The sequence below is a fragment of the Neoarius graeffei genome, chromosome 3 (genome assembly GCF_027579695.1).
Source record: "Neoarius graeffei isolate fNeoGra1 chromosome 3, fNeoGra1.pri, whole genome shotgun sequence".
Classification (NCBI taxonomy): Eukaryota; Metazoa; Chordata; class Actinopteri; order Siluriformes; family Ariidae; genus Neoarius; species Neoarius graeffei.
In genome coordinates, this window is record NC_083571.1 from 107,032,930 (window position 1) to 107,056,566 (window position 23,637).

General features: G+C 43.7%; 1 protein-coding gene across 1 annotated transcript in view; it reads right to left on the reverse strand.

The window, feature by feature from the left end:
- Nucleotides 1-23,283, reverse strand: part of LOC132882644 (uncharacterized) — a 49,501-nt gene extending 26,218 nt beyond the window's left edge. The window contains exon 1 of the mRNA XM_060915730.1: nucleotides 23,208-23,283. Within this exon, the coding sequence (XP_060771713.1) occupies nucleotides 23,208-23,283 (76 nt within the window). The remainder of the gene's footprint in view (nucleotides 1-23,207) is intronic.
- Between the last annotated feature and the right edge of the window lie 354 nt (nucleotides 23,284-23,637).

A 23,637-nucleotide genomic window follows, 5' to 3' on the forward strand; every position in this document is an offset into this window, starting at 1 on the left:
CTTAGAATGTAAACAAACCGTCAAAATGACAAGAGACAATTTGTAAAAAAAAAAAAAAGCTATACAAATAATTATTGAAAAAAAAAGACAAGTGCTTACCATCAAATTACTTTATTCCATTTTTTTTGGGGGGGGGTGTTTTCAAGTAGAGTTTTTATTTCTTATTCGGTTGGTTCAGTAACACGCACCACCATTTTCTTCTTCTTTAGGGTTTTTTGGTGGTTGGCAAACCAACTTAAAGGTGCATTAATGCCACTGACTGGGCTGGAGTTTTGGGGGGGGGGAGCGGACACACACGACTATATTCTTTTAGCTATTTATGTTTCTTTTAAATACTTGATAACAAAGTGATATATCAGACTTGATACACTCGACCATTTTGTTTTTCTCTACTCACAGTATATGAGCTGATATCCTAGTAGTAGCCAATCAGAGCAGGCGATTGCTCATATCCAGTGAATGTGGATAGAAAAAGAATAAAAAAAAACACACACACAAATATATATATATATATATATATATATATATATATATATATATATATATATATATATACACAGTGGTGCTTGAAAGTTCGTGAACCCTTTAGAATTTTCTATATTTCTGCATAAATATGACCTAAAACATCATCAGATTTTCACACAAGTCCTAAAGGTAGATAAAGAGAACCCAGTTAAACAAATGAGACAAAAATATTATACTCGGTCATTTATTTATTGAGCCCCTCCTTGAACTGCCACCTTATTGTGGTGGAGGGGTTTGTGTGCTTGAATGATCCTAGGAGCTATGTTGTCGGGGGCATTATGCCCCTGTCAGGGTTTCCCAAGGCAGACAGGTCCTAGGTGACAGGCCAGACTAAGAGCAGTTCACCAAAACCCCTATGGAGAGAAATCCGAGGACCGTGACGTCGCCCGGGATGACGCAGCCGGGGCCCCACCCTGGAGCCAGGCCCGGGGTTGGGGCTCGTATGCGAGCGCTTGGTGGCCGGGCCTTTGCCCATGGGGCCCGGCCGGGCTCAGCCCGAAGAGGTGACGTGGGCCCGACCTCCTGTGGGTTCACCACCCACAGAGGTAGCAGTAGGGGACTGGTGCAATGTGGATTGGGTGGCAGTCGAAGGCAGGGGCCTCGACGACCTGATCCCCGGACACAGCGGCTGGCTGTTGGGACATGGAATGTCACTTCGCTGGGGGGGAAAGAGCCTGAGCTTGTGCGGGAGGTTGAGAGGTACCGGCTAGAGATAGTCGGGCTCACCTCCACGCACAGCTTGGGCTCTGGAACCCAGCTCCTCGAGAGGGGCTGGACTCTCCACTTCTCTGGAGTTGCCGGTGGTGAGCGGCGGCGGGCTGGTGTGGGCTTGCTTATAGCTCCCCAGCTCAGCCGCCATGTGTTGGAGTTTACCCCAGTGAACGAGAGGGTCGCCTCGCTGCGCCTTCGGATTGGGGAGAGGGCTCTTGCTGTTGTTTGTGCCTATGGCCCAAATAGCAGTATAGAGTATCCGGCCTTCTTGGAGTCCCTGGGAGAGGTACTGAGGAGTGCTCAGACTGGGGACTCCATTGTGTTACTGGGGGACTTCAATGCTCACGTGGGAGATGACAGTGACACCTGGAGGGGCGTGGTTGGGAGGAACGGCCTCCCCGATCTGAACCCGAGTGGTGTTTTGTTATTGGACTTCTGTGCTAGTCACGGTTTGTCCATAACGAACACCATGTTCGAGCATAGGGGTGTCCATAAGTGCACGTGGCACCAGGACACCTTAGGTCGGAGGTCAATGATAGACTTTGTAGTCGTTTCATCTGATCTCCGGCCCTATGTCTTGGACACTCGGGTGAAGAGAGGGGCTGAGCTGTCAACTGATCACCACCTGGTGGTGAGTTGGATCCGCTGGCGGAGGAGGAAGCTGGACAGACCTGGCAGGCCCAAACGTATGGTGAGGGTCTGCTGGGAACGTCTGGCCGAGCACTCTGTCGGGGAGGTCTTTAACTCCCACCTCCGGGAGAGCTTTTCCCAGCTTCCGAGGGAGGCGGGGGACATTGAGTCTGAGTGGACCATGTTCTCTACCTCCATTGTGGATGCAGCTGTTCGGAGCTGTGGCCGCAAGGTCTCCGGTGCCTGTCGTGGCGGCAATCCCCGAACCCGGTGGTGGACACCAGAAGTAAGGGATGCCATCAAGCTGAAGAAGGAGTCCTATCGGGCCATGTTAACCTCCAGGACTCCCGAGGCAGCTGACGGGTATCGGCAGGCCAGGCGTGCTGCAGCTCGGGCAGTTGCGGAAGCAAAAACTCGGAACTGGGAGGAGTTCGGGGAGGCCATGGAGAAGGACTATCGGTCGGCCTCGAAGAAATTCTGGCAAACCGTCCGGCGCCTCAGGAGGGGGAAGCAGTACTCTGCCAACACTGTTTACAGTGCGGGTGGGGAGCTGTTGACCTCGACTGGGGACATTGTCGGGCGGTGGAAGGAATACTTTGAGGATCTCCTCAATCCCACCGTCATGTCTTCCACTGAGGAGACTGAGGCTGATGACTCAGAGGTGGACTCGTCCATTACCCAAGCCGAAGTCACTGAGGTGGTTTGCAAGCTCCTCGGTGGCAAGGCACCGGGGGTGGATGAGATCCGCCCTGAGTATCTCAAGTCTCTGGATGTTGTGGGGCTGTCTTGGTTGACACGCCTCTGCAACATCGCGTGGCGGTCAGGGACAGTGCCTCTGGAGTGGCAGACTGGGGTGGTGGTCCCTCTTTTTAAGAAAGGGGACCGGAGAGTGTGCCCCAATTATAGGGGAATCACACTTCTCAGCCTCCCAGGGAAGGTTTACTCCAGGGTACTGGAGAGGAGAATTCGACCAATAGTCGAACCTCGGATCCAGGAGGAACAATGCGGTTTTCGTCCTGGTCGCGGAACACTGGACCAGCTCTATACCCTTCATAGGGTGCTCGAGGGTTCATGGGAGTTTGCCCAACCAGTCCACATGTGCTTTGTGGATCTGGAGAAGGCATTCGACCGTGTCCCCCGTAGTATTCTGTGGGGGGTGCTTCGGGAGTATGGGGTTCGGGGCTCTTTGCTAAGGGCTGTCCGGTCCCTGTACGAACGGAGCAGGAGTCTGGTTCGCATTGCCGGCAGTAAGTCAGACCTGTTCCCAGTGCATGTTGGACTCCGGCAGGGCTGCCCTTTGTCACCGGTTCTGTTCATAATTTTTATGGACAGAATTTCTAGGCGCAGCCAGGGGCCAGAAGGAATCCTGTTTGGGAACCACAGGATTTCATCTCTGCTTTTTGCGGATGATGTTGTCCTGTTGGCTTCTTCAAACCAGGACCTTCAGCATGCACTGGGGCGGTTTGCAGTCGAGTGTGAAGCGGCTGGGATGAGAATCAGCACCTCCAAGTCCGAGGCCATGGTTCTCGACCGGAAAAGGGTGGCTTGCCCTCTCCAGGTTGGTGGAGAAGTTCTGCCTCAAGTGGAGGAGTTTAAGTATCTCAGGATCTTGTTCACGAGTGAGGGAAGGATGGAGCGTGAGATCGACAGGCGGATCGGTGCAGCCTCCGCAGTGATGCGGTCGCTTTACCGGTCCGTTGTGGTGAAGAAGGAGCTGAGCCAAAAGGCGAAGCTCTCAATTTACCGGTCGATCTACGTTCCGACTCTCACCTATGGTCATGAGCTTTGGGTAATGACCGAAAGGACAAGATCGCGGATACAAGCGGCCGAAATGAGTTTCCTTCGCAGGGTGGCTGGGCGCTCCCTTAGAGATAGGGTGAGAAGCACAGTCACTCGGGAGGAGCTCGGAGTAGAGCCGCTGCTGCTCCACATCGAGAGGAATCAGCTGAGGTGGCTCGGGCATCTTTTTCGGATGCCTCCTGGACGCCTCCCTGGGGAGGTGTTCCAGGCATGTCCCCCCGGGAGGAGGCCCCGGGGAAGACCCAGGACACGCTGGAGGGACTATGTCTCTCGGCTGGCCTGGGAACGCCTCGGTGTTCTTCCCGAGGAGCTGGCCGAGGTGTCTGGGGAAAGGGAAGTTTGGGCTTCCCTGCTTAGACTGCTGCCTCCGCGACCCGGTCCCGGATAAAGCGGAAGAAGACGAGACGATTTATTTATTGAGGAAAATGATCCAATATTACATATCTGTGAGTGGCAAAAGTATGTGAACCTCTAGGATTAGCAGTTAATTTGAAGGTGAAATTAGAGTCAGGTGTTTTCAATCAATGGGATGACAATCAGGTGTGAGTGGGCACCCTGTTTTATTTAAAGAACAGGGATCTATCAAAGTCTGATCTTCACAACACATGTTTGTGGAAGTGTATCATGGCACGAACAAAGGAGATTTCTGAGGACCTCAGAAAAAGTGTTGTTGATGCTCATCAGGCTGGAAAACATTACAAAACCATCTCTAAAGAGTTTGGACTCCACCAATCCACAGACAGACAGACTGTGTACAAATGGAGGAAACTCAAGACCATTGTTACCCTCCCCAGGAGTGGGCGACCAACAAAGATCACTCCAAGAGCAAGGCGTGTAATAGTCGGCGAGGTCACAAAGGACCCCAGGGTAACTTCTAAGCAACTGAAGGCCTCTCTCACATTGGCTAATGTTCATGAGTCCACCATCAGGAAAACACTGAACAACAATGGTGTGCATGGCAGGGCTGCAAGGAGAAAGCCACTGCTCTCCAAAAAGAACATTGCTGCTTGTCTACAGTCTGCTAAAGATCATGTGGACAAGCCAGAAGGCTATTGGACAAATGTTTTGTGGATGGATGAGACCAAAATAGAACTTTTTGGTTTAAATGAGAAGCGTTATGTTTGGAGAAAGGAAAACACTGCATTCCAGCATAAGAACCTTATCCCATCTGTGAAACATGGTGGTGGTAGTATCATGGTTTGGGCCTATTTTGCTGCATCTGGGCCAGGATGGCTTGCCATCATTGATGGAACAATGAATTCTGAATTATACCAGCGAATTCTAAAGGAAAATGTCAGGACATCTGTCCATGAACTGAATCTCAAGAGAAGGTGGGCCATGCAGCAAGAGAACGGCCCTAAGCACACAAGTTGTTCTACCAAAGAACGGTTAAAGAAGAATAAAGTTAATGTTTTGGAATGGCCAAGTCAAAGTCCTGACCTTAATCCAATCAAAATGTTGTGGAAGGACCTGAAGCGAGCAGTTCATGTGAGGAAACCCACCAACATCCCAGAGTTGAAGCTGTTCTGTACGGAGGAATGGGCTAAAATTCCTCCAAGCCGGTGTGCAGGACTGATCAACAGTTACCGCAAACATTTAGTTGCAGTTATCGCTGCACAAGGGGGTCACACCAAATACTGAAAGCAAAGGTTCACATACTTTTGCCATTCACAGATATGTAATATTGGATCATTTTCTTCAATAAATAAATGAGCAAGTATAATATTTTTGTCTCATTTGTTTAACTGGGTTCTCTTTATCTACTTTTAGGACTTGTGTGAAAATCCGATGATGTTTTAGGTCATATTTATGCAGAAATATAGAAAATTCTAAAGGGTTCACAGACTTTCAAGCACCACTGTATATGGTCAGGTGCTATTGCTCAGTATGCTATTCAAGGAGTGACTGCAATGCTAGCAATGCTAAGGATGTGTTATGTTTTTCGCATAATACGAACCCAATGCTGGTTAGCTCAAGGCTAAGCTCAATAGAAAGAGAAAAGTAATGGAATATGAAAGATTAATATGTACTGAAGTGGACATTGCAAGACAGAAACGAGAGGAGATGTGAAAATAGCCTTCAAAAAGGCTGTTTATTGTGTCCTGCAAGCAGTGTTCTAAGGCTAAGGTTAGCTTTTGAAATTGAAGAGAGGAAATAACCTTTAAAACAGCTGTCATTAATGCTATTGAAATGCTGTAAAACTAATCAGAGTAAGAAGCTATCGATGTGCAAGCGGTATGTTTCATATGTCTGAACTGTCTTATATACTCGTGGACACCTGCTAAAGTTCATTGTTGAGATTTCAAATTATAACATTCAGTTTTCATCAGCCAAGCAGAAGGCAAAGGTGTCTGATTTGTTGGTGCAACTGTCATACATGCCCCAATGAGACCAACATGCCCTCCCCCAGTTTGAAAAACACTGTATTAAATAATGCTTCATAAATATCGAAAAGGGGCGCCACGGTGGTGTAGTGGTTAGCACTGTCGCCTCACAGCAAGAAGGTCCTGGGTTCGAGCCCCGGGGCCGGCGAGGGCCTTTCTGTGTGGAGTTTGCATGTTCTCCCCGTGTCCGCGTGGGTTTCCTCCGGGTGCTCCGGTTTCCCCCACAGTCCAAAGACATGCAGGTTAGGTTAACTGGTGACTCTAAATTGACCGTAGGTGTGAGTGTGAATGGTTGTCTATGTGTCAGCCCTGTAATGACCTGGCGACTTGTTTTAGGGCATACCTAACAACATGTTTTCTTTCTCTCTCTCTCTCTCCCCCCCCACCCCCCATCTGTCCCTCTGAGTTACATGTTGATCCTGGGATTGAGATGCTGGCCTCTTCTGCCCCTCGGACCTGCTTGATCCATCCTGGTGCCCTGTGTCTGGTCGGAGTTTTATCGCCCCACTCCTGTGAAGGACGGCCCCATGAGGACAGTTGAGGGTTATACCTGTTAAAACTGTTAATATTATAGTCAGGCTGTCTGTTGTTGCCCAAATGAGGATGGGTTCCCTTTTGAGTCTGGTTCCTCTCGAGGTTTCTTCCTCATGTCGTCTGAGGGAGTTTTTCCTTGCCACCGTCGCCACAGGCTTGCTCATTGGGGATAGATTAGGGATAAAATTAGCTCATGTTTTAAGTCGTTCAAATTCTGTAAAGCTGCTTTGCGACAATGTTTATTGTTAAAAGCGCTGTACAAATAAACTTGATTTGATTTGATTTGTCCAGGGTGTACCCCGCCTTTTGCCTGTAGTCAGCTGGGATAGGCTCCAGCTTGCCTGCGACCCTGTAGAAGGATAAAGCGGCTAGAGATAATGAGATGAGATGAGATGAGATGAAATATCGAGACAAAAGAAAACAGGACACAAAACAAGAAAGATACACACTCAAAGCCTACACAAATTCAAAACCTTGAAATGAGCAGAAAAACAAGAGTTTCTTAAGTACATCAAGAAAAATCTTCATACATTGTATGAAAAATGGTAATCAGGCGTGTACAAAGGAAAAGGGATCAGAGGCGGAGACAGAACCAACAACTAGAATAGAATGTCAAAATAAACGCGCATGCCACTAATCGTCAGCGAGCAGCACTTGTCACACTGGGAATCAAGCCATGTGCTGAGGGGAACTCATGACAAAACTGACGAGCATGTTTGTTAATTTGTTAAATTCAGAAGGCTAAAAGCAAGTTCCATTATTTACACCTGGAGTTCAGGAAGTTATCATCATTTCAGAACATGCTGTAATTTGCATTTTGCAAATTTATGTGGATTACCTTGTAATCATGGATGAAATAAACCTGAAGCAATGCGAGTGTATTTCATGAAGATTTAAACAGTTATTTGGCAATACAAGCAATCATCTAATAATCCATCTGTTACTTACCTTGTAAATGTTACAGAGGTTTATTAATGTTCATGGTTTGTAAATTAGTAATGCAGTAAATAATGTTATACAAGTACAGCCCCAATTCCAAAAAAGCTGGGACTCTTCATGTTAATGTTCACATTAAACATCAGAATGGGGGAGGGAGAATGTGATCACTATGAATTTAATTGTAGTATGGTTGCTGGTGCCAGATGGAGTGGTTTGAGTATTTCTATAAACTGCTGATCTCCTGGGAATTTCACACATCACAATCTCTAGAGTTAACAGAGAATGGTGGAAAAAAAACAAAACACCCACACCACTGTGACAGTTTTGTGGGTGGAAATGCCTTGTTAATAAGAACGGTTAGAGGGAAATGGCCAGATTGGTTTGAGCTGCCAGGAAAGAAACAGTAAGTCATAAGCAACTGTGGTGAACAGAAGAACATCTCAGCATGCACAAAACATCAAACCTTGAGGTGGATTATGCTAGAAGACCATATTGGGTTCCACTCCTGGTAGCTAAGAACATCTGAGGGTATCATGGGCACAAACTCACCCAAACTGGACAGTTGAAGACTGGAAAAAGACCAGGTGACCATTTCTCCCCCTTAATCTTCGACTCTACAGTTTAGGTGAGTGTGTGCCCACGATAGCCTCAAATTTATGTTCTTGGCTGACAGGAGTGGAGCCCACTGTAGTCTTCAGCTTTTGTAGCTCACCACGATTGTAAAGAGTTTTTTTTCTTCTTTTTTTTAAATTGCTATATCCTTCCTGGCAGTTTGAACCTGACCATTTTCCTCTGACCTCCCTTATCAACAAGGCATTTCCACCCATAGAACTGTCCCTCACTCTGTGTAATGTTACTTCATTTAAAATCCAATGTACCAACATCTGGGTATGTGGAGGCAAAACTAGAAAAGTTCTTGACTTACAAAGAGAAAGGCATCGTTGACCAATTTTCCCAATGGTGTATCATTTCAGATGTTAAAGTTCCTTTGAGTTTTTAATTTACCAACAATTTACCAGCACTTAAATAAAAACAGCAACAAAAATGGGTTTCCATCATTTAACAGTTAAGAATGCACCAAGTAAAAAGAAACAAGTGAAAGATCCACTTTGTCTTGGCTCCTGCTTGAAAGTATTTTGCAGCTAGGCAATAGCTGAAAAGGCAAAAGGCTGAACCATATAGCATGTTTGATCTTTGCCTTCACTTTTAGAGAAAACCACAAAAGTCTCATTGGCACAAAAGTCTACAGGTGGCAGAGGGTCCACTAATTTTCATGGTGGCATGGACTCATGATCGTGCATGCTAGAGGAACTTTGGTACAGGACATAAATAATGGGCTTCAGAGTTTTGACAGCTCACAAATGTAGTTCTAAATCTGTCCACATTTCTGTCATGACAGGTGTTACTTGGATTTGAGGAGTTGAGTGAATTATTTGATTCATTGGAGAGATGGTATTTTCAAAGGCTCATGCCATGACAAGCATATAAATTGGACTGAGTAACAGAAATGGTCGTGTACGCATCAATAAGCTCCTACACCTGCCAGTAATACGAAATGCCCTGCGTGCATGCATATTCCTTTTGTTATTATTCTTTGTACATTTGTTATTTTTGTGATATTTGCTGTCTCTTTTTTTTTTCTCTTTTTCATGCACAAAATGTCACGTGACATACCACGATATCTATTCGAGGGTATCATTTAAGACAATTAATTAAAAAAAAATAATAATAATAAATAAATAAATATATATATATATATATATATATATATATACACACACACACACACACACACACACACACACACACTGTCTTGCAAAAGTATTCATCCCCCTTCGTGTTTGGCACAATTTGATTTGCACAACATGCCTACCACTTTAAAGGTGAATATGAATATTGTTGTTTTATGGTGACACAAATAATAATTAAGATGAAAAAACACAAATCTGGAGTGTACACAGGTATTCAACCCCATGCCCACAAAAAAAAAGTAAATACTTTGTAGAGCTGCCTTTTGCTGCAATTACAGCTGCAAGTCTTTTGTGGTACCGTATGTCTCTGTTAGCTTAGCACATCTAGCCACTGGGATTTTTTGCCCATTCCTCAAGGCAAAACTGCTCCAACTCCTTCAAGTTATATGGGTTGCATTGGTGTACAGCAATCTTCAAGTTATGCCACAGATTCTCAATTGGATTGAGGTCTGGGCTTTGACTAGGCCATTCCAAGACATTTAAATCTTTTCATTTAAACCACTCCAGTATAGCTTTAGCAGTATGTTTAGGGTCATTGTTCTGCTGGAATGTGAACCTTCGTCCCAGTCTCAAACCTCTGGCTGACCCAAACAGGTTTTCCTCCAGAATTGTCCTGTATTTAGTGCCATCCATCTTTCTTTCAGTCCTGACCAGCTTTTTTGTCCCTGCAGATGAAAAATATCCCCACAGCATAATGCTGCCACCACCATGCTTCACTGTAGGAATGGTGATCTCAGGGTGTTGGGTTTGCGCCACACATGGCATATAAACAGCAGTAAGCCATAATAAATGAAACAAAGTCAATATTTGGTGTGAGATGACCCTTTTCTTATATATATATATATATATATATATATATATATATATATATATATATATATATATATATATATTAGTTTGAGGTACAATGAGTGCAGTTTTATGAGGAAATGAGCTTTAGGTTTTACTGAGCATCTTGCAGAACCAGCTACAGTTCTTCTCGACACATTGACTGTCATACTCGCTTCTTAATTTTGCACCAAAACCCAGGAGCCTTCATTATGTTTTTCTTTTTTAATCTGAAAAGTGATGTCTTATGGAACATGTTGCTCAGATACAAACTTTTTTTTCCTGTAGCATTTAATTTTGCACTGGAAAGTGAACATTTGGAACTCTAAAATGTTTCTGTACTGACTCGATAATGTTGAAGTCAAAAAAAAAGTTGGGATGCTGTGAAAAATATCAGTAAAAGAAGAATGCAGTGATTTGTGAATCATGGAAACCCTATATTTCATTGAAAATAGTACAAAGACAACATATAAAATGTTGAAACTGAGAAATGTTATGGTTGTTTGAAAAATATATTCTTACGTTGTATTTGATGTCAACAACATGGTTTGAAAAAGATGGGATACGGGCATGTTTTCCACTGTGTTGCATCACCTCTTCTTTTCACAACATTCTGTAAATGTTTGGGAACTGAGGAGACCAATTGCTGTCGTTTTGAAAGTGAAATGTTGTCGCCTTCTAGCCTGAAATACGATTTCAGCTGCTCAACAACTCAGGGTCTCCTTTGTCATATTTTTTGTTTCATAATGCACCTAATGTTTTCATACTTTGTACAACCTCCCTTTGCCAGTAAAACAGCACCGAGTCTCTCCAATAACATTTTATAAGGTTGGAGATCCAGAGCAGAGTATCTGAGACCATTTCTCTTTTGACAATCTCTCCAGATCATCCAGAGTCCTCGGCCTTCAATTGTTCATTCTCCTCTTCAGCTCACCCCACAGGTTTTCAATGGGGTTCAGGTCAGGGGACTGAGATGGCCATGACAGAAGCTTGATTCTGTGCTCAGTGAACCATTTTTGTGTTGATTCGGACCTACGCTTCGGATCACTGTCCTGCTGGAAGATCCAACCATGAGCCTGTTTTAGTTTCCTGGCAGAGGAGTCAGATTTTAAGTTAAAATGCCCTGGTATTTCATGGAGTCCATGATGCCATGGACCCTGACAAGGTTTTCAGGGCCTCTGGAGGAAAAACAGCCCCAAAACATGACAGAACTTCCATCATATTTGACAACTGGGATTGGGTTCTTTTCATTATAGCCATCCTTCTTTTCACACCAAACCCATCTTGAGTGTTTTTTTGCCAAAAAGCTCCATTTTTGTTACATCAGACCAGAGAACATGGTTCCAGTCAAAGTTGTAGTAGCTTTTTTAAACTTCAGGTGCTTACATTTGTGGTTAACTGACAGAAAAGGCTTTTTTTTCATGACATACAGTGGTGCTTGAAAGTTTGTGAACCCTTTAGAATTTTCTATATTTCTGCATGAATATGACCTAAAACATCATTAGATTTTCACACAAGTCCTAAAAGCAGATAAAGAGAACCCAGTTAAACAAATGAGACAAAAATATTATACTTGGTCATTTTTTTATTGAGGAAAATGATCCAATATTACATATCTGTGAGTGGCAAAAGTATGTGAACCTCTAGGATTAGCAGTTAATTTGAAGGTGAAATTAGAGTCAGGTGTTTTCAATCAATGGGATGACAATCAGGTGTGAGTGGGCACCCTGTTTTATTTAAAGAACAGGGATCTATCAAAGTCTGATCTTCACAACACATGTTTGTGGAAGTGTATCATGGCAGGAACCAAGGAGATTTCTGAGGACCTCAGAAAAAGCGTTGTTGATGCTCATCAGGTTGGAAAAGGTTACAAAACCATCTCTAAAGAGTTTGGACTCCACCAATCCACAGTCAGACAGATTGTGTACAAATGGAGGAAATTCAAGACCATTGTTACCCTCCCCAGGAGTGGTCAATCAACAAAGATCACTCCAAGAGCAAGGCATGTAATAGTCGGCGAGGTCACAAAGGACCCCAGGGTAACTTCTAAGCAACTGAAGGCCTCTCTCACATTGGCTAATGTTAATGTTCATGAGTCTACCATCAGGAGAACACTGAACAACAATGGTGTTGTAGGTGTAATTAATGATTATGGATATGTAGATTGGTATCAAATGATCACTCTTTAATAATTACATGAAATCAGTCTCATTAAATTTGAAGGTTAATAGTTAAAATGAATCAATCCTATTGAATCGTTTAATTTGACTCATTTGAATTGAATCATACCATAGAATCAGTCTCATTGAATTGGTTGAAGTGAATCATTCAGTGAATCGAGTCAGTGAATCGAGTCAGTGAATCATTTAGTGAATCATTTAGTGAATCATTTAAAGAATCAAGTGAAGAATCGTTTAAAATTTGATAATTCAAATTTATCACTTACCAAACTGCATCTAATTAATTATTCATACACCTTAGGAGTTCTTTGACAATGTGGGCTACTTCAAGTATTTAGAACAACAGACAATGACACCATTTTAATAATAATGGAATTTATTATAAAAAAGATAATAAAAATTTTAATAAAAAGAAAAGGAAAAATTTGAACAATCTAATAGCAGCAGAATTGAAATCTTCTGTAAACAGAGAGAGAGTGTGTGTGTGTGTGTGTGTGTGTGTGTGTGTGTGTGTGTGTGTGTGTGTGTGTGTGAGAAAAGAGAGAGAGAGACCTCGGCTCTGTATGGAGGAATGGGCTAAAATTCCTCCAAGCCAGTGTGCAGGACTGATCAACAGTTACCGCAAACGTTTAGTTGCAGTTATTGCTGCACAAGGGGGTCACACCAGATACTGAAAGCAAAGGTTCACATACTTTTGCCACGCACAAATATGTAATATTGGATCATTTCTTCAATAAATAAATGACCAAGTATAATATTTTTGTCTCATTTGTTTAACTGGGTTCTCTTTATCTACTTTTAGGACTTGTGTGAAAATCTAATGATGTTTTAGGTCATATTTATGCAGAAATATATTAAATTATGAAGGGTTCACAAACTTTCAAGCACCACTGTACCTTCGACATTATCTGTTGGCACAGAGGTGGCTTTAAAGACTTGGAAAAAAACCCAATATCTTACTTTTTCTTGTAATTACATTACAGGCGCTCTTATCCAGGGCAACATAGAACAGGACCCTGACATACCCACCTCAGTGGGCAGCCTAGGGAGCAATTGGGGGTTGGGTATGTTGCTCAAGGGCACTTCAGCCATTCCTACTGGTCCAGGGAATCAAACCAGCAACGATTTGGTCCCAAAGCTGGTTCTCAGGCAAATTTATAACAGTTCCAGTTTGTACCTATTCTATTATTGCCCTAACAGTAGAAATGGGCATTTTCAAGGGAGTAACTATTTTTCTAACCATTCCCTGATTTCGCACATCTCCCTCATTTGGTTTGTTTGTTCTCTTATTTTTTCCATGTTGATGGATGACTAAGGGAATTTGGCCTCTGTGTCACCTCATATTTGTACCTCAGTTAATCAGGATCTCATGGATTACAGCTTGAAAGTTCCTTCACACTCCAATCAACTAAAAAAAAAAAAAAACAAGCAAAAAAAAACATGCTTCAGTTACACTGTGTTCACTATAATTTCCAGGGGTGCCAGTAATAGTGGCACATGTGTTTTTGTTGAAAACCTGTGCGGTGAGCTGAAGAGGAGCGTGCACAAGAGAGGGCCTAGTACCCTGCATGTTCCAGAGAGATTCTGTAAAGAGGATTATAAAATGTTCTCGGAGAAGATTCAGTGCTGTTTTACAAAGGGAGGTCGTACAAAGTACACAGAGGAGAATCTTGAAAATGATGGAGAAGTGTGTTGACCTTCAAAAGTCAGGGAATGGTTATTAAAAAAAAAAATGCATGGGTGCCGGTAATAGTGGCACATGTGTTTCTGTTGACAATAATTATTTCTTGATGAGTGATTTGTTTTTTTCTGAATACATTTTTTTCTAATTTTTTCAGTGGGAAATGTTCACCAAAACGTGGATTTTTTTTTTCCGAACCCTCTTCCCTCATCTTTACCAGAGGTGGGAATAATTGTGGAGGGCATGCACACACACACACACACACACACACACACACACACATATATCAGGCTTATAGTACTCGAGTCCAACTCATGCCCTAATTTTAAGGACTTGTGACTTGACTTGGACTTGAGCACTGACGACTCAGACTTGTGCCTTAATTGCATTAGGACTTGTAAATTGGAGACGAGGACCCAGATTTTTTCTTTATTTTTTGTAACATAACATAATAATTTGGCATAAGATATGTATATCTACATTAATTTTTAGACTTATAATACACAGGGCCAAATTACTCAATTCTGATTGGTCAGTCAAGGAGGGCTTTTTTTTTCCTGAACACGGGGCCGTATTTCTGAAATGCTATTGGCTAGTTCATTGCTTGGTTACGGTTACAAAAATTAGCAAATTTTGTCAACAAAATGGCTGACTCTGCTGGCTCAGCAGTGCCGTGTTTGGCTATATTTGACGAAGAAATGATAAACCAATTGAAAGCTGCAAGCGAAAGTGAAAATACCAAAAAAGTACGAATTTTTGGCTTTCTGTGTTTAAGAAATGGGCCGCAGAAAGACAAATAAACGACTTTCTAATGGCATATGAATACTGCGAGTTAGACAAGGTGCTATCGCAGTTTTTTTGTGTCATGATGAAAGATGCTTTAGAAACTGATTCAAACGTGCAAGATAGTCTCACGCCCTGATTGGTTCAGAAAACGTGAATGATAAATGTTGTGAACTTGAATGGCTTCTGAAGTATGAATTTGGCCCTATATATTATAAACAAGTAATCGTATGGTTCCTCGTAAAATTAAGGATCAATTTCACTTGTGATTTCAAAGTTTTTAAAACTTTGAAATTACTCGTGAAATTAATCCTTAATTTTACTCGGCCCCGTACGATTACCTACACTAATTTCGTGTAAGAGTGCCACACCTGCGTGCCTTGGCTCATGCACCAGATAGACTCTCAGGCGCACTCCGGACAGCGCACGTGCCAAGAGGACTCTCGCACGCACACTATAAACAACTCGCACCTGCACAGGATTAAGGTGCAGTCACCGCACCTATATAAAAACTGTGAAAACACACTTACTTTGCAAAGTATTGAGTTGCATTACTGATACATTACTGAGCCTTAGGCCAAGTTTACATTAGACCGTATCTGTCTTGTTTTCTTCGCGGATGCACTGTCCGTTTACATTAAAACACCTGGAAACGCCGGGAAACAGGAATCCGCCAGCGTCCACGTATTCAATCTAGATCGTGTCTGGTCCGGTGCTGTGTAAACATTGAGAATACGTGGATATGCTGTGCTGAGCTCTAGCTGGCGTCGTCATTGGACAACGTCACTGTGACATCCACCTTCCTGATTCGCTGGCGTTGGTCATGTGACGCGACTGCTGAAAAACGGCGCGGACTTCCGCCTTGTATCACCTTTCATTAAAGAGTATAAAAGTATGAAAATACTGCAAATACTGATGCAAATACTGCCCATTGTGTAGTTATGATTGTCTTTAGGCTTGCCATCCTTCCACTTGCAAGTGGTAAGTGATCTGCGCTGGGATCACACACACAGCGGCTCAGTCCCGAATCACTGCTTGTTCACTTCACTCGTGCGCTCTGTGAGCTGCGCAGGGCTGGAGTGCGCACCCTCCAGAGGGCACTCACTGTTCAGGGCGGAGTGATTTGGAGCGCAGGATGCCTGCGGAGCCGAGCGTATCCGTGTATTGGTGTTGCTGTGTGCACGCGAATCGTGTATTGGTGTTGCTGTGTGCACACTAATCGTTTTAAAAACGTTAATCTGATGATCCGCTGATACGGTCTAATGTAAACCCCACCTTATTTCCTTGTTTGTTTTCCTGATCCCTGATTTCCTGTTTCTTGTCTTTGATTCTGCTGAGTCCATGATAGCCTGTTTGTGCCTCGTTTGACCTATTGCCTGTTTCACTGTTTTACGGTTTTGCCTGCCATTCAGGATTGTTTACCTGTCTTCACTTGTATTATATGAATAAACATACATGGTGGTGTAGTGGTTAGCACGGTTGCCTGACAGCAAGAAGGTTATGAGTTTGAACCCAGCTGCTGTCGAGGGCCTTTCTGTGTGGAGTTTGCATGTTTTCCTGGTGTCTGAGTGGGTTTCCTCCGGGTGCTCTGGTTTTCCCCACACTCCAAAGACATGCGGTTAGGTTAATATGGGACGGCCTTGAGTGAGGCACCTAACTCCCAACTGCTCCCTGGGCGCTGTTAGCATGGCTGCCCACTGCTCTGGGTATGTGTGTGTGCTCATTGCTCATGTGTGTGTTCACTGCTTCAGATGAGAAATTTCACAAGTGTGTGATGAATAAAGTTGTGCTTTCTTTCACACCTTCTGTACTTACATCCGTCTCCCATCCATCTCTGACAGAATACTTCACACTCTCTGACAAAGAGAATGCACACTCACCTGTTCATACATCATGTTCAGGAACAAACTAATGTTCATGGTGCTAAAATAGCCACCGTCACATGGTGCGGTTGGAGTCTTGTTCTCGGACTTGACTCGGATAAATAGTGGACTCAACAAAGAATTTTTTTAATGACTTGGACTTGACTCAGACTTGAACACTGGGGACTCGAGGTTTAGTGACTCGACTACAACACTGATATACACACATCCATCCATCCATTATCTGTAGCCGCTTATCTTGTTCTACAGGGTCGCAGGCAAGTTGGAGCCTATCCCAGCTGACTATGGGCGAGAGGCGGGGTACACCCTGGACAAGTCGCCAGGTTATCAGAGGGCTGACACATAGACACAGACAACCATTCACACTCATATTCACACCTAGAGCCATCAATTAGCCTAACCTGCATGTCTTTGGACTGTGGGGAAAACTGGAGCACTCGGAGGAAACCCACGCAGACACGGGGAGAACATGCAAACTCCACACAGAAAGGCCCTCGTCGGCTGCTGGGCTCAAACCCAGAACCTTCTTGCTGTGAGGTGACTGTGCTAACCACTACACCACCGTGCCACCATACACAGTGATACTTGAATTTTTGCGAACCCCTTCGAATTTCCTGCAAGAGAATGCACATTCACCTGTTCATACATCATGTTCAGGAACAAACTAATGTTAGTGCTAAAATGCCTGGAGAGAACGCCCCAGGATTGTCCGCTTTGCTGATACAGACTTCTCGTGCAGTGGGAAAAAATGCACTGCTATGTGTTCCATATGTAGAAGAACTATTGAGGAGACGACGGGGACAACCTCAAACTTCAATTGTCATTTGGCAAGACTCCACCCAGAGAAGGAAGTGACATGCTATATTCATTGCTCTGTTGATAACAGGGCTTGCTTGCTGACCAATGAACTAGCTGTCTCAGTACTGGGCTGATGCCTAAATCTTAACTGAAAGATTCCATGCAAGTGGTGCTTGAAAGTTTGTGAACCCTTTAGAATTTTCTATATTTCTGCATAAATACAGTTAGGTCCATATATATTTGGACACTGACACAAATTTTGTTTTTTTTTACCTGTTTACTGAAACATATTCAAGTTATAGTTAGATAATGGACATGGACATAAAGTCCAGACTTTCAGCTTTCATTTGAGGGTATCCACATTAAAATTGGATGAAGGGTTTAGGAGTTTCAGCTCCTTAACATGTGCCACCCTGCTTTTAAAGGGACCAAAAGTAATTGGACAATTGACTCAAAGGCTATTTCATGGGCAGGTGTGGGCAATTCCTTCGTTATGTCATTCTCAATTAAGCAGATAAAAGGCCTGGAGTTGATTTGAGGTGTGGTGCTTGCATTTGGAAGATTTTGCTGTGAAGAAAACATGCGGTCAAAGGAGCTCTCCATGCAGGTGAAACAAGCCATCCTTAAGCTGCGAAAACAGAAAAAACCCATCCGAGAAATTGCTACAATATTAGGAATGGCAAAATCTACAGTTTGGTACATCCTGAGAAAGAAAGAAAGCACTGGTGAACTCATCAATGCAAAAAGACCTGGACGCCCACAGAAGACACCAGTAGTGGATGATCGCAGAATAATTTCCATGGTGAAGAGAAACCCCTTCACAACAGCCAACCAAGTGAACAACACTCTCCAGGAGGTAGGCGTATCAATATCCAAATCTACCATAAAGAGAAGACTGTATGAAAGTAAATACAGAGGGTTTACTGCACGGTGCAAGCCACTCATAAGCCTCAAAAATAAAAAGACTAGATTGGACTTTGCTAAAAAAGCATCTAAAAAAGCCAGCACAGTTCTGGAAGAACATTCTTTGGACAGATGAAACCAAGATGAACCTCTACCAGAATGATGGAAAGAAAAAAGTATGGCGAAGGCGTGGTACAGCTCATGATCCAAAGCATACCACATCATCTGCAAAACACGGCGGAGGCAGTGTGATGGCTTGGGCATGCATGGCTGCCAGTGGCACTGGGTCACTAGTGTTTATTGATGATGTGACACAGGACAGAAGCAGCCGGATGAATTCTGAGGTATTCAGAGACATACCATGTGCTCAAATCCAGCCAAACTGATTGGTCGGTGTTTCATAATACAGATGGACAATGACCCAAAACATAAAGCCAAAGCAACCCAGGAGTTTATTAAAACAAAGAAATGGAATATTCTTGAATGGCCAAGTCAGTCACCTGATCTCAACCCAATTGAGCATGCATTTCACTTGTTAAAGACTAAACTTCAGACAGAAAGGCCCACAAACAAACAGCAACTGAAAACCGCTACAGTAAAGGCCTGGCAGAGCATTAAAAAGGAGGAAACACAGCGTCTGGTAATGTCCATGAGTTCAAGACTTCAGGCAGTCATTGCCAAAAAAGGGTTTTCAACCAAGTATTAGAAATGAACATTTTATTTACAATTATTTAATTTGTCCAGTTACTTTTGAGCCCCTGAAATGAAGGGATTGTGTTTAAAAAAAATGCTTTAGTTCCTCACATTTTTATGCAATCATTTTGTTCAACCCACTGAATTAAAGCTGAAAGTCTGAACTTCAACTGCATCTGAATTGTTTTGTTCACAATTCATTGTGGTAATGTACAGAACCAAAATTAGAAAAATGTTGCCTCTGTCCAAATATTTATGGACCTAACAGTATGACCTAAAATATCATCAGATTTTCACACAAGTCCAAAAAGTAGATAAAGAGAACCCAGTTAAACAAATCAGACAAAAATATTATACTTGGTCATTTATTTATTGAGGAAAATGATCCAACATTACATATCTGTGAGTGGCAAAAGTATGCGAACCTCTAGGATTAGCAGTTAATTTGAAGGTGAAATTAGAGCCAGGTGTTTTTAGGATGACAATCAGGTGTGAGTGGGCACCCTGTTTTATTTAAAGAACAGGGATCTATCAAAGTCTGATCTTCACAACACATGTTTGTGGAAGTGTATCATGGCACGAACAAAGGAGATTTCTGAGGACCTCAGAAAAAGCATTGTTGATGCGCATCAGGCTGGAAAAGGTTACAAAACCATCTTTAAAGAGTATGGACTCCACCAACCCATAGTCAGGCAGACTGTGTACAAATAGAGGAAATTCAAGACCATTGTTACCCTCTCCAGGAGTGGTCGACCAACAAATATCACTCCAAGAGCAAGGTGTGTAATAGTTGGCGAGGTCACAAAGGACCCCAGGGTACCTTCTAAGCAACTGAAGGCCTCTCTCACATTGGCTAATGTTAATGTTCATGAGTCCACCATCAGAAGAACACTGAACAACAATGGTGTGCATGGCAGGGTTGCAAGGAGAAAGCCACTGCTCTCTAAAAAGAACATTGCTGCTCATTTGCAGTTTGCTAAAGATCACATGGACAAGCCAGAAGGCTATTGGAAAAATGTTCTGTGGATGGATGAGACCAAAATAGAACTATTTGGTTTAAATGAGAAGCGTTATGTTTGGAGAAAGGAAAACACTGCATTCCAACATAAGATCCTTATCCCATCTGTGAACCATGGTGTTGGTCGTGTCATGGTTTGAGCCTGTTTTGCTGCATCTGGGCCAGGACGGCTTGCCATCATTGGTGGAACAATGAATTCTGAATTATACCAGCAAATTCTAGAGGAAAATGTCAGGACATCTGTCCATGAACTGAATCTCAAGAGAAGGTTGGTCATGCAGCAAGACAACGAGCCTAAGCACACAAGTCATTCTACCAAAGAATGGTTAAAGAGGAATAAAGTTAATGTTTTGGAATGGCCAAGTCAAAGTCCTGACCTTAATCCAATCAAAATGTTGCGGAAGGACCTGAAGCGAGCAGTTCATGTGAGGAAACCCACCAACATCCCAGAGTTGAAGCTGTTCTGTACGGAGGAATGGGCTAAAATTCCTCCAAGCCGGTGTGCAGGACTGATCAACAGTTACCGCAAATGTTTAGTTGCAGTTATTGCTGCACAAGGGGGTCACACCAGATACTGAAAGCAAAGGTTCACATACTTTTGCCACTCACAGATATGTAATATTGGATCATTTTCCTCAATAAATAAATGACCAAGTATAATATTTTTGTCTCATTTGTTTAACTGGGTTCTTTTTATCTGCTTTTAGGACTTGTGTGAAAATCTAATGATGTTTTAGGTTATATTTATGCAGAAATATAGAAAGTTCTAAAGGATTCACAAACTTTCAAAGACCACTGTGTGTGTGTGTGTGTGTGTGTGTGTATACACACACACACAGATTCAGATTGGGTTTACTCGGCAGAAAAGACGACAGCGGATGTTATTTCAAGCTTTGAGCGTCTTCAGAAAATGAAGCAATGCTCTTCCTTGCATTTGGTCGAGATAAAAAATGAGCCTCTGGCACATGTGTAGTCTCTTCATATGTCACCTCCTTCACAGTTTTTGCTTTTCTGATGAGGAAGATTTGTGATTTCTATCTTGGTTAGATAACTTTTTGTCAGTATGAAAGGGTTTTGTAAGCATTTGTAGAAATATTCTGAGCAGTCTTAAAGGTGTACCTAGTAAATTGTATCCTTCATGGCAGTCTAACCTTGCACAAAATACTTTCCCAAAAGCACCAGGCCTGTCCTATCCAAGTCTAAAGAAGTTCTTCATTATCTAGAAGAAAGTGACTAAAGTGTCTGATTTACTGGGGGGAGACTTATCGCACAGTGTTACAGTAACTTCCTCTGCTACGATGGCCACTGTTACCTCAAATAGATCTTGACATCTTCGGTCAGCATGATGGTAACTTGCTAAATAAATACACACAGGCAGAAAGCTAGCGCCCAGCATGTGGCACGCCTACTTTTATCAAAGCCCCCGGACAGAGACAGATGGCTTAGAAAGGCGGGTGGGAGTGTAAAAGTGTTTGCGGGATGGCGGCGTAGCAGATAACAACGGTGCAGAGGAACAGAGCTCTAAATCACAGTTTATCTCCCACCGACCACAGACACACACTAATGGTCATCACCACAGGAGGGGGACAGTGCAGGTTTGCAATGGAATGAGGATAAACACAGGCCAGCACACTCTTGGGGAAAGGAGACGCTCACAGTGCTACTTCTGCATAAGACTACTGAGCAATAAGTATAACAGAATTATAGATATGATAGAGTGGATTGTACCAATTCTTTTCACCCACTCCATCTTTCTGCCCATGGTTTTGAATGAGCACATATGGGTGTGATGGCCACTTTCGGCCATATTGTGCACCAATCTACATTAAGGTGAGTGAAGCTGAGATAGAGATATGATGCTGACATTCATCTCATCTCATCTCATCTCATCTCATTATCTCTAGCCGCTTTATCCTGTTCTACAGGGTCGCAGGCAAGCTGGAGCCTATCCCAGCTGACTACGGGCGAAAGGCGGGGTACACCCTGGACACGTCGCCAGGTTATCACAGGGCTGACACATAGACACAGACAACCATTCACACTCACATTCACACCTACTGTCAATTTAGAGCCACCAGTTAACCTAACCTGCATGTCTTTGGACTGTGGGGGAAACCGGAGCACCCGGAGGAAACCCACGCGGACACGGGGAGAACATGCAAACTCCACACAGAAAGGCCCTCGCTGGCCACGGGGCTCGAACCCGGACCTTCTTGCTGTGAGGCGACAGCGCTAACCACTACACCACCGTGCCACCCCCTGCTGACATTCAGTTTAATTAAATTTTATTTGTATTGCACTGGGCGGCATGGTGGTGTAGTGGTTAGCACTGTTGCCTCACAGCAAGGAGGTTCTGGGTTTAAGTCCAGTGGCTGATGGGGGGGCTTTCTGTGTGGAGTTTGCATGTTCTCCTCATGTCTGTATGGGTTTCATCCAAAGACATGCAGGTTAGCCTAATTGGTGGCTCTAAATTGAATGTGAATGGTTGTTTGTCTTTGTATCAGCCCTGTGATAACCTGGCGACTTGATCAGGGTGTACCCCCGCCTCTCGCCCATAGTCAGCTGGGATAGGCTCCAGCTTGCCTGCGACCCTGCAGAACAGGATAAGCAGCTACAGATAATGGATGGATGGATGGATGGATGGATGGATGGTTGTTTGTCTCTATATGTCAGCACTGTGATGATCTGGCAACTTGTCTAGGGTGTACCCTGCCTCTTGCCCATAGTCAGCTGGGATAGGCTCCAGCTTGCCTGTGACCCTGCACAGGATAAGTGGTTATGGGTGGATTGTATTGCACTTTTAGCATTAGTCATTATCACAAAACAACTTTACAGAAATGTGGATTTTAATTGAGATCCGTAATGAGCTTCCGACATATGCTTCAGATTGACAAATACTTGGTCGATGACGTCCTCAGTGTCGTACTCTCCAGTCAACAGCCACCATCGGCAGGTATCTCAGAGCTGTTTGGTGAAAACGAACAGGTGGCCGATCTCACTGTATGCCAGTATGTGGAAGCAATGGCAATGCTGTTCCAGTGTGTGACTGACCTGCTGCAGAAAAGCTTGCTTTAGGTTTGGATAATCCAGCAGGTCAATGGCTGGGAGCTGTTGAGCTTTAAGCTGGGCTTCCCCTGACAGAAGCAGCAATAGGTGCACTGCTCACTGTGAGGCTGCTCTCCGCCTCCCAACACACACTCCGACAGCTCCACAAATGTTTCTGGATCATCCAGTGGCCCCATCTTAAACAGTTGCAAAGGTTGGGTTGGCAGCAGTATCCGTGGGAGTGGCTGCTGGAGTACTCACTGGCTGGCTTCAGATCACCTGCCAGTCCTCTGACTGGGCCTGGAGCAAAGCCTGGAAGCACTGCTCCTGATCTGCGCACAGCGTAAGGGCCTGGTGGTAGTTGCCACGCAGGGTCTGGGAGATCTCCTCAACTGGTGTGGACTCCATGAAGGCATTTTTTTATTATTATTCCTCACTTCCCATGTTTTGGCACCACTTGAATAGCTCAGGGAATTAGGAACAGAGAGACAGGCTTGACAACTTAAGGTGCATTTTCATTTTTTCTCTAATTTGACTTTTCAGTGACGAGT